Source organism: Polyodon spathula, chromosome 4 (assembly GCF_017654505.1).
Source record: "Polyodon spathula isolate WHYD16114869_AA chromosome 4, ASM1765450v1, whole genome shotgun sequence".
NCBI lineage: Eukaryota > Metazoa > Chordata > Actinopteri > Acipenseriformes > Polyodontidae > Polyodon > Polyodon spathula.
The window spans coordinates 55,314,638-55,327,031 of NC_054537.1; the positions used below are offsets into that span (position 1 = coordinate 55,314,638).

General features: G+C 38.5%; 1 protein-coding gene across 2 annotated transcripts in view; it reads left to right on the plus strand.

The window, feature by feature from the left end:
• Positions 1–12,394, plus strand: part of LOC121314645 (calpain-7-like) — a 47,090-nt gene that overhangs the window by 12,869 nt on the left and 21,827 nt on the right. For both annotated transcript variants that reach the window (XM_041248099.1, XM_041248100.1), the window contains exons 6-13: positions 2,228–2,314; positions 2,517–2,643; positions 3,300–3,385; positions 4,636–4,729; positions 8,763–8,909; positions 9,420–9,526; positions 10,958–11,078; positions 11,434–11,578. In XM_041248099.1, coding sequence (XP_041104033.1) covers positions 2,228–2,314; positions 2,517–2,643; positions 3,300–3,385; positions 4,636–4,729; positions 8,763–8,909; positions 9,420–9,526; positions 10,958–11,078; positions 11,434–11,578 — 914 coding nt within the window. The remainder of the gene's footprint in view (positions 1–2,227; positions 2,315–2,516; positions 2,644–3,299; positions 3,386–4,635; positions 4,730–8,762; positions 8,910–9,419; positions 9,527–10,957; positions 11,079–11,433; positions 11,579–12,394) is intronic.

Here is a 12,394-nt window from a genome sequence, read left to right on the forward strand (position 1 = left end):
GGCCATATTCCGCTGTTGTTGGTGTTTTAAAACATGGCGTCCAAGCAAAGGAGCATTGTGTGGAATTTCTTTACCAAAGCAGGAGAAAACGGAATTTGCAAACTCTGCCAAGGAAATATTTCATTCAAAGAAGGAAGCACTAGCATGCTTACTTAATGTGCTCCACAAATATTTTTTATTTAGCCCAAAACAAAATTGGTCAACTTTTCGTAAGTGTGTGAGTAATTTTTTTCTTATACTGATTTAATTTTGTACTTTGCACCTTAAGCATTTTGGAGTGTGTATGCTTTTTCTTAGTAAGTCTACTTCATTAAAATAAAAACAATATTTACGGTTTTCAGTCTGTTTTCTGGGGTATACTGCTCACAGTACTTTATTTAGTGATTTATTTTAAAATAAAGGCTACTTATTTGATCTTTTTAGTAAGAAACTATATCTGCGCAGTAACTGTAGATAAAGTATTCCATATTGGAAGCCACAGTTATTATTGGTGGATCACAGAGTTATCACTGACATAAACCCAACAGGATGTTGTTATGTTGTTTTCTTTCTGATTTAGTTCCTGAGACAAATAGTCACCCTAGTTATTATTATTATTATTGAGGTGGTCTTTGCTGCTGTGTGTTATTGTTTTCTGTAAAAAAAATAAATAAATAAAAAATAACCTTGATATCCTATCAGCTAAGAAAAGGCTTAATGCAAAGCTGTTTTAACGTTGTCTTTATTAACATTGTCATATTTTCTTAAAATTCTCAAATTAATAATCAATACCCGGGTATATTTGTTACCATTGCAACAGACCCCTGAACTGGAAAAAATAAACCCTGGTATTAGTTATGTTCGTACATATGTACATGGCTAATACCGTTTTTATCAGACTCCTCCTACGTCGTCATTGCCTGCTCTGCTTAATGTCCACAGCCACCATATTTATAACTAACAAGCAGCCTGTAAAGCTCACAGTGTCGTATTTTGTGTTCAGTGGGAGACACTAGATAATTTCACCAGCTACCTGAAAAAGACCTGGACATACACCTTTCCAATTTCATCTTCTCAGTAAAAAAAAATTAAAACGGGGGTGATTTTGAACACATTTCTCTCTAAAGAGCAGTAGCGTAACCTGCACAGACAAAACTGAGTGCAGCATTTTCTACAGTAGTGTGCCTCGGTTTACACAAACAAAACAATACTAGGAGTAAAAAACATATACTATAGGTCAGAATACTATAAACAATACTATAGGTCAGAATACTATAAACAATACTATAGGTCAGAATACATTACCACTCAAAAATTTCTCTTGTTAGTTTTGAGCTAGCAATTGACTCATGGCTACGCCACTCATGTATCACAGCTCAAAACCAACACAAGACATATTATTGTTTTTTTTTTTTAAATTTAGTCGTTGCCAATTATTTTTTGTTGTTATTTTCTCCCAATTTGAAAAGCCCAGTTATTATTTATCCTCAGCTCTCCGCTACCACCCCTGCGCTGACTTGGGAGTGGCGAAGATAAACACACGCTGTCCTCGAAAGTGTGTGCCGTCAGCCGACCGGTTCATTACACACTGCGGATTCACCATGCAGCCACCCAGGAGCTGCAGTGTCGGAGGACAACGAAGCTCCCGGGCAGCTTACAGGCAAGCCCAAAGGCGCCCGGCCTTTCGACAGGGGTCGCTGGTGCGCAGTGAGCCGAGGACACCCTGGCCGACCTCAACCCTCCCCCCCCGACGACGCTCAGCCAATTGAGCGCGCCTCCTGGCAACTCCCATCCACGGTCGGCTGTGGAATAGCCCCGACTCGAACTGGCGATGTCCAGGCTATAAGGCGCATCCTGTACTCCCGCAGAGTGCCTTTACTGGATGCGCCACTTGGGAGCCCAAGACATAGTATTGTGTGGAAATATATTATGACCCATGTACCTTGTCTGCTGTACTGTGCATAAGAGGGACAGATTTTCTGTGGAGGCACTAAAACACTTCTAGATCTGTTATGTAACACTGGCATTGTAGACCAACTGTTGTCTTCATTCTATCATTACAGTTAGTCTATAACTAATACAAATGTGTAGGAATCGGGAAAAGAGATCAGCAAAACCAACTATAAGGGGGGAATGGATCATATACTACAGTCTCTAGAGACAAAATGTTGCAGTAGTTGTGCTATGGATGGATATGTTTTAAAAAGTTGCATTAAATGAATTTTTGCTTTTTCTGTTTATTCCACAGGAAAACCTCTAAGATTAATGGTATAGAATATGTCCCATTCATGAGCGTTGACCTAAAGGAACGGTTTGCCTTCCCAATGCCGTTTTCGTAAGTTCAGAAGACTTTATTTTGCTGTACTCCTCTATAAGGTAATGTTTCTGCTGAGAAATATTAGGCAAGCGTTAGAACTAGAAAAATAGCCTGTTTTGTATTAGTGACTCCAAGTTGATATAAATTCAAGTGAAATATCCTATAATATGTAAACTTTAAGTAACATATATTATGTGTATGCATGTCTTTTGTTTTAAAGAGACAAATTTGGAAAGCTCGCCCTGTCACCCAAACAGAAAGCCATATTCTCCAGATGGGTTCGACCAGATGAGATTTCCAACAACCCCACCATGATCTTCACTGTGTCCAGCTTTAGCATCAAACAGGTGAGCTCCAAGTCTGACTCAAGATGACAGGATTTTAAAAATGTTATTTATGAACAGGAAACCTTTTAACATGCTTATTTTCAACCTTCATCTTTTACTTAAGGTGAAATGTTTAGGAATCTGGTGCTTTGATTGGCTTAGAGGGACTTCATGATTTCTTTGACCCTACCCAGTATTTTGACTGGGTGCAAACAGTTTCAGGGAGATTATCCATGAACTATACAGTACAGTAATTGTTTTTTCCAGTCCTTTTGGTAATACAGTGACTAAGCTGACTAACTTTAGGGTGTAGCTTTTTAGAAAGAAAACATGAATCAGTTGAATTCAAGGCAAAGGCAGAGCCACAGCATTTCTTGTCTAACAAGTTTTCTGTTTTGTGCTGGAACTACAGCTTTTTTTTAATTCTATGGAAATAAGTATCTTTTAATAGCCTTAAGAAGTCAGACTTTTGTAGTTTAAACTTGATTGTGGAAGCAATTGACGTTTGAGCATTTTAAGTAAAAATAATTGTTTCCAGCTTATGTATCACATCCAAATACCAATTGTTCGTGCGTGCGTGCGTGCGTGCGTGCGTGCGTGCGTGCGTGCGTGTGTGTGTGTGTGTGTGTGTATATATAATGTATTTACTGTACTTAATAGATTTACTTTTTTAATAGACTGTAGTATCGGACTGCTCTTTTGTGGCATCACTGGCAATAAGTGCAGCATATGAGAGACGCTACAACAAGAAGTTAATCACAAGGTACATTTCCTGATCATTATCCGCCATGCAAATGTCTTTCAGGCATGTTTTATGGGAAACTGGTACGAAGCCAAGAAACATGCCACTGTAGTCACAAAATACAACAACATATTAAAACAGCCAATAGTGCCGTATTTTTATTGTAATGTTAACTGAGTTTGCTGTTTATGTTAACTCTACTTTCTCACAACCAACCTGGTTAAAACAGTAAAACAGTATGGTTAAAACAATTAGGGTTTCTCTGGCTCTTTAAGGCACTAGCCTGCGCTGTCTTCATTATAATAAAATAACCATTACTCAGAAATATTTTGTGGTATGGTACTTTTTACAAAGTGGTTAATTGTCTGACTACGTTAATTCTTTATAACGTAAGCAAAAAAATTAAGGGCACTTCCTATTATATTCATATAGCAAATGTCAAAAATTCCTGCCCAGTCATAACCAAGCAAAGTTTACCTACTGTACATTGCTTTTTATCTTTAAATGTAGTCAGAATACCTTTTAAATATTATTTTGAGGGTGAACAAGTTCAGTGTTCAATTCTTTTTTTTGAAGATGTTAGCACAAAAGTTATCAAGGAACATGATGGTACATGTATGCAATCTTAAATTACAATGCTACTGCCAGTAAAATCACGTTTTGATCTAATTGCACTACTGTTATTATTGGTAGTAGTAGTAGTAATAGCATTACTCATGGTTCCTGAAGCACTGTGTTGTGTTTTAAATACATTTGCATAAAAAACGAAATTATACTAGTCTTGATGTTATATTGAGCTATAGTGGTAGTCAGAATGGCACACCATGCAGACCAAAATAATAATAATACATGGAATTCTTTAAACTGATATGAGGTGACTGTTTTCCTCTTTTTAAAGGCAAAAGTGATCACAGTTTACATTCAGATTTTTCTCTCTAAAACCCTCTGAAATTCAAAATGAATTATTAAAGTTTATTGGAATAATCTCTAGTCAACCTGGAGAATACATGTATAATTTAATAAACAGATCATCAATGTGACCCTGTTCCATTTTAAAACAGGTTATTTCTTTACATTCTGTCAAACCGGTATTAATACCAGCTGTTTACTGTGACAACTTTAAATAATAAATAAAACCTTTGTATTTATAATCCAAATTGGACAACTAGACTGTGAATGTTTGGATCCCTGGATGCAATCTGCATCATTTAATCAACATATTTCTTGTCCTCCAGTTGCTTATGGTTTTGTTTTGTTTTTGTGCTCTGTAGCATTATCTACCCTCAGAACAAAAATGGACAGCCTGAGTATAACCCATGTGGGAAGTACATGGTCAAGCTTCATATAAACGGGGTTCCCAGAAAGGTACTTGTAAATAGATTTTAGAGGTTTTAGTCGTAATGGGCATCATATTTGTCAAGTCTTATCCCTTGTAGATATTTTGTTCCTGAAGGTTTCTAACGGGTTATACTCAACTTTACATTATTAGAAATCTACACTACCAGCAGTCTGGTTGTGCGCAGACAGAGTCAGATTTTTCAGGGGTGCAGTCAAATTCAGATTTTATCAGACCTTAAGCCATTATGCAGGACATAAAGCAGCACTATGTTATTAGAGTTAAAATAAATTTATACATATTTAAGATGATTGTTAACTTCTAAACTCAAAATATCTGTACAGGGCTCGAAATTAACGCTGGCCAATGCGTCAATTGTCGTAATGCCCCTCAAAATGTATGCGTCTTCATGACCATTATGACTGCAGGGCCCTTTCAGCTGCAGCAGCTAGAGATGCCTGCATTTGATCCAAACAGTAATATGATTATGTGATTTGCGTGGCTGACGCATCAGCAGGGAAAAAAAACAACAGCAAACAAACAACGAACACGACCCTTTCAAACACATGGATTTCTACCGTTATATAAATGTTATTTTTTCAGGTCAATGGTTCAGAAATGTTTACGATACTTCAAGGGGCTTTACTTCCAGAACTTTTTTTTTTTTTTTACTGTAACTAACTTGAATATGTTTAAACTGCCATTATCCCCTTATTTCCTTATTTGTACCACAATGAAACCAACCATGTTTTTAAAGAAGCTGTTAATTAAGTGTTATTAAGCTTTTGCTACATTGATATTGTTCCTTAATTACCACAAGGCAACATGATGACACAATAGTCTTTTACGAAATTCCAACAGTAAAGTGAATCTTAAATATATTTTATTTTCATTATGTATTTTATATCAGAGATCAGATAGAGAATAACATACAGAAAAACAACTAGAGAGAGCAAATATTACTTGACTTCAACACACAGTGCTCCACTTGTTACAACTTTCCAAAAAAAAAAAAAGAAAAGTTCCACCTACCCACATTCTGTTTCCAGGCAACCAGTTGGCACTGTAGACAAGTTCCGCTCACAAAAATATCATTAAACTGAGGTACAGAAGAGTTTACAGCAAAGGAACACTGGGTACCTGTATTTGCAAATTATTTGCAGATTTAGGTTTTGGAAAGTTGACTTAAGTTTAGTGGACTTGGTGCCCTCCACAAATGTATTGAACTGAAAACCATTTTGGCCTTGCCATTTTTATTGCCAATTTAGAGCCCTGTCTGTGTAATATTTAGTTTGCTATCGGAGCTACTAAGTACCAGAAGTTATTCAGTATAACTGTTGCTGAAAGTAGTAGGCAAAGCTTGGTTACTCTTTGCAAACAGGTTGCAAGGAGGCAGGAAGTTTGTGTCCTAAAGATAAAACTGCATTTGGGAATTAATACTTTCTACTAAAGTTTAGAAAAAATTAATCTATATTTGGGCAACTGCAGTTTTCATTTTAGTTTGCCTAAACCAGAGGTCTGAAACTCAGTTTACATGCGGGCCAATGTCGACCCTGAAATCCTAATGTAGGGCCAGTGACATCACAAAAGATGGTATTGGTTAAAAATAAATAAAATTAAAAAAAATCTTCTTTCATGAAGTATTACACTGAACTGCATTATAACTTTTTTTACAATTTGGGTTTGCCAAAGATTTTTTAGTGTTTGCCAGACACCTGGCTTTGCTTCAGTTCTGTGAGTCTGTTGATGTTTGGCCTCAGTGATTGAGCAGTTGAAACCTTCAGGATTCATATCTGACACTCAAGGTTTTGTTCTGTATTCTGACGTGTTTGTATTCATAGTGGAAAAAAGTTTCTCACAAGTGTATGTGCTGCCAAACAGAGCCATGGTTTTTCTAAAGCTTTTGCAAAGCTGTGGGAAAGACGGTAGCTGCTTGAAGAACTGTGTGACATTTCCTTGGGCTTCCATGAATTTATTCTTCAGAGGTGCGTTGCATTGAAGATCATTGAGCTCCATCTGTAAATCAGCAAACAACTGGAAGCTTACTTTTTGCTTTCTGAAATCTGCAACTGCTGATCAAATTCTTCCAAAAGCAGGTCAAGTTTAGCAGCGTATTCAGCACAACTGAACTGCATTTCATTGTCCAGCTCTTCCAGAAGTGACTTGCATTATGGGAAATGAGTGCGATTACTCTGAGAAATCTCATTTTTCCACATCAAACACTGTTGACACAAGCTGATCAGGACCGTGTAGCTTCAGATTTAGGTTATTCAACTCTTGGGTGATATCAACAAGGAAAGCAACCATTTTGTGTCTTCAAACTCTGAGAGACACATATTAACCTCCTCCATGGACCTTTTCACCTCTGTTTTTAACTCAAAGAATCTCTTTAAAACAGTGCCCCTGCTTTGCCAACACACCTCTGTGAAGTACAGCAGGATACCATATTTGGATTCAGTTTCCTCCAAGAAAGCACAAAACTGTCTGTGCTGCAAGCCCCTGGAGCGGATGTAGTTCACACATTTCACAACAACAGGCATAACGTTGTCGCGCTTCAAAGATTTACTGCACAGTGCCTGCTGGTGAATGATGCAGTGTAATGCTACTGGTTGCTCTGCTTTTTGTTCTTCCATCTATTTTTGCACAAGCACTATCAACCCGTTCTTTTTCCCAATCATTGCTGGGGCTGCATCTGTTGTTAAACCTACTAAAGAATGCCACTGTAGACCAGTGTGTTCTAGTGCGTCTTTAAGGTTTTGAAAGATCTCACTTGCTGTTGTTCTACTGCACATTGTAGACAAACTTAGCAGTTCTTCCATGATTTGAAAGTTATCAACACCTCTCACCAATAGCGCCAGCTGCGCATATCAACCAAATCGGTGCTCTCAAGCATGATAGAGTATGTACTGAATGCTTTGCCTTTCTCGCAGATCTCAAGATCTCTAGAAAGCTCAACAACACACTCTGCTACTGTATTTGCAGACAGGCTAATATTGCTAAAAACATTTCTCCTATCAGGACATATGACCTCAGACACTTTGATTATACAGTCTTTAATAAATTCACCATCAGTGAACGACTTCCCAGACTTATCAATCATTTCACTCAGTACATAACTTGCCAAAACTGCTGCCTCTGACTCTTTTTTCACTTTCCGAAAAAACTGTTGCTGCAACACTGATCCTTTCTTCAACTGCAAAGCTGTCTTCTCTCTCTCCTCCCCGACATTTATCATACTGCTCTGCATGCTTTGTTGTATAGTGCCGTTTAATATTGTACTCTTTTAAAACAGCAACTCATTCCTTGCAGATCAGACATGTCGCACTCTGTTTGTACTCCACAAAAAAATAATCAACCGTCCACTTTTCTGGAAATTGCCTGTGTTCGTAGTCAATTTTTCTTTTAGACTGAGACATTTCTTTGCTCATTTACAATTGTTAGGGATCCCTGTACGATATATTTGAGTGACTGCTACGATGAGTAGTTCATACAGTCTCGGTGCCACTCATATTTTTTGTACTGATACTGACTCAACGGAGAAGAAAGAAAGTTTTTTTTTTCTTTTGTCAATTGTTATGGCACAAAGTGCTGGACTTTCACTGTCACAAAACTGTCAGTTCAGTTGCTCCTCCCGAACACATTTCGGTCTGTATGGTTTCTTATCTCTGCTGTAAACCAGGACTGTCAATTTACGGTAGCTAATGCGACAGTTCTTAAAGTGGTAGCAACATATTACAACAGAACTAACCATAAACAATGCACAACATCACCTACACACGTTTTACGTTTACTCGAGTTTTACGCATGTGGCTCCATGCGGGCCAGATTAAATTACTTTTGTGTAACTATTTAGCGGCCTAAACAGTTCAGAACCCCTCAGATTAGTTCCTCAGAAAATATATATATATAACTTTCATTTTTAGTCCTACTCAAAATGTACCATTATTCAGTGTTTTATAGTTATAGAAGAAGGATTAGATGGCTTGCTTTATAGTTGCAATGGATTGCTGTTTGGATGAACTGTACTCTTTAGCCTGCTGTTTGTATTCACTTTGATGCCAGGTTATAATTGATGACTATTTGCCAGTGGATCACAATGGGGAGCTGCTCTGTTCCTACTCCAGCAACAAGAATGAGCTATGGGTGTCCCTGATTGAGAAAGCTTACATGAAGGTCATGGGGGGGTACGATTTCCCAGGTTCCAATTCGGTAAGTGACAAAAAGGAAGATTTCTTATCACAAATCACCAAGGGTAAAAGGTTTTTAGCAACTAACCTTAGTGCAAACCAATTCAGATTCTATGAGCTGAAAGAAATACTACAAATAATAACGGAATCTTTCAGTGAAAGCACATAATAAGCCCCACTTGAAGTTTCTGACAGGCTGTGATTGGAATAACAAGCTCTGGCTCGGCTAGGTTACTGTAAATTATGCTCAGAGGGGTTTGACCTATAAAACTGCAGTTGCACATTATGCCCAACATTTAAGGCTACTTCCAAGATTTTAACTCAAGATCAGATGTACTTTTTATTTTGTATAAATTTAAAACATATTTGAGAGGTATATAAAAAATAAATTATTAGGTTGTTCCAAAGTTAGACTGATCGCAGGCATCTTTGGGGGGAAAAAAAAAACAAAAAAAACCCCAGATGTATTGTGAATCAATATTAAAATAAATAGCTAGAGAAACAGTTTTCCAATTCAGATGTCTTTTTCCAGAATATTGATCTTCATGCTCTAACTGGTTGGATCCCTGAACGAATCGCCATGCATTCAGACAATCAAGCTTTCAGCAAAGACGACACTTTCCGAATGCTGTATCAAAGGTACGTGCGTAGACCTCTGGAAACTCAGATTTGAAAAAGAGATGTGTACTGCAAGAAGTCCTGGGGGTTGGGGAGTGCAGTAAGAACTGGATAAATTCACAGATTTGCGTTTAAAACAAGATGCACTCTTTAAATGTCTTTACAAATAAGCTACTCTGAAAACAAAACACTAGAAAAAAATTGCCATCAGGCTGGCAGTCAAAGAAGACACATTTTGATTAATTCACGAGGCGTGAGCTGGGAGTAGAGATAGGGCAGAAGAAGCAGAAGGGAGCGGTTAGTAGGACAGAGTGCAGGCTAGAAAGGACCGGACCTAGGATAGAAGAGCAAGCGAGGCCCACTCTAGTAGCAGACCAGCGAAGCTGGACATGGAAGCTAGGATAGAAAGTGGTCACTGACTGAGGGCAGTGATGCCGACACGAGCTCAGGGCCGTAGGCCTAGCAACCAGAGACAGGATACAGAAAGTGGTCACTGACTGAGGGCGGCGATGCCGACACGAGCTCAGGGCTGACGGACCTAGCAACCGAAAACATATACGAGGGTTATGACTCGTGGAGCCGCCCCTCAGAGGAAGATGGTCCCGGAAGACTGGGACACGAAAGGAGGTAGAGAGGGAGAGGTACCCAGCATCTGAGACTTCTGTAAAGGGGCGCTCGTTAGACCCCCAATTGGCCGAGACTTCACGCTGCCTGGACCTGAGATAAGTATGGGACTCGAGCCTGAGTAGCCATGTCCCGAACTGAGACAGAGTATAGAACAGCCTTGAGTGAGGCAAGATAAGCGCAGGAGCTGTGAAAGAATTCGGGGAATTGATGATCACTTGCCCCCCAGAGACGACCGATGCGAAGGCATGCAAGAGAAGGTGGAGAAGGAGGAAAACGAAACGGTAGACAGCAAAGGTGCCAATGATCAGGGCTTAAATAGTAAATAGGTACTAATTGACAGGAAATTGGAAACCCCCTTGCTGCACGCCTCCTGAACTACGCAAGCTAACATTTATAGAATATGTGGAGGCTGCAGTTAGCAGCAGAGTACAAACTTGCCTATACCTACAACAGATGCAGTTACAGAGGTAACAGAGCACCTATTTATTTCCAGAATTAATTTCCAATGTAACTACAAAACAAACGCATGTCAGTACAATATTAATAACCCAGGAAACCAAACAAACAGTGTACGAAATGTATAGAGCATCATTACTCTCACTGAGCAGTATTCTGTACACCCTGCCACAGAAGCATACAGTCTAAGAACATGCAACTGCTTTTTACACACACATAAACATTGAATACATTTGTACGTATAGTACAGTACATATGTAAACACAAAAACATAAAAAAATAACTGTGATATTACTCCCTATCTTTGACGTACAAAAAACAACCACTATATTTATGATTATCATCAAATGAAGTGTTCATACCTCTTAGGTTTCATAAGGGACACGTCCTCATCACGACAGCGACAGGGGTGATGACAGAGGAGGAAGGCGAGCGGTGGGGCCTGGTGCCCACACATGCTTACGCTGTCCTGGACATTCGAGAATACAAGGTACTCTTCACATCTCCAAGAGGCTGGAATAATCTATCCTTTTGTGAAATATTGTATTTGCCGAGTCCGGGCTTACACTGTTCAGTACTTAATATTGGTTTTGCCGCTGTAGAAAATGAAATGTAGTTGCCGAGCAAGAACTTGAAGGTGGAGTCACAATCTGTACTGCTAATAATACAGTATCTGGAGGTAAGTGTTATTGTCTCAAGGCTGGCTAACATAGATTTTCATAGGGGCTACTCAGCTTGACAGGTATTTCACTTCATGCACCAAAAGTTAAGTAAAAGTAACAAGAACTTGTACTGTGCAGTGCTGTTCTGCTAAAGCATGTTTTGTTTGTTTTTTTTAACTCCAGGGGTTTCGGTTTCTTCAACTCAAAAATCCTTGGAGCCACTTGCGCTGGAAAGGGCGCTTCAGCGAGCGCGACGAGAAGAGCTGGACGACAGAACTGCTCAAATACCTCAACTTTGACCCCAAAACCGCACAGAAATTTGACAACGGTAGGAAAGACTGAACGTTATATATATATATATATATATATATATATATATATATATATATATATATATATATATATATATATATATAAAATAAAATATGGATTCTGCCGAGTCAACACCCATGTTTAATCGCCCCACCCCCACTTTTACCTGAATGTCAATTTTTAACCATTTCTAATAATAAAAAAATAACCATGCGCAAATAATGGCTGAGATTTCAAATCTCGAGCTTCAAGTGAATAAAACAAGCTATGCAGTACAGTAGTTGCTCTGTGCATTGATTGAATAAATTGTAACCACTTTTCGTTTTGGATCCGACAATACAGACTCTGAGTCCGATTGATTACACTTTCCTGTTAAGCTACAATCCTTTTTTTCTTTCATTTTTTTATTTTATTTTACAATAGACTCCAGCTTTAAACGTTAATGTGTGTTTTATGAACATTTAAAATGACATTGCAGTGGACTTGCACAGCACCCTTTTTTCAGGCAAACCGTTTACTTTGTATTTCACCATTTTTAATAAATGTTAACTGCATTTCTTGATTCTTTAACGTAACTGCGTGCTGTGCCTTTTTAATTTTAAACATGCCTAATTCTAAATGTAATCTGTCTAGCTAATGTTAAAAATATTAGAGCAGTATTGCTTGTTATTTCGCCCCGGTCTTGAGTCAATGCCCTTCCACCACTTTTGCCTTAACATCAATTCTAACGTCAACCCTGGGGTGTTGACTCGGCAGAATCGTGTGCGTACGTGCGTGCGCGTGCGCGCGAGATATAAATGACTTTTTTTATGACCTTTGTGTGTGCGTGCGT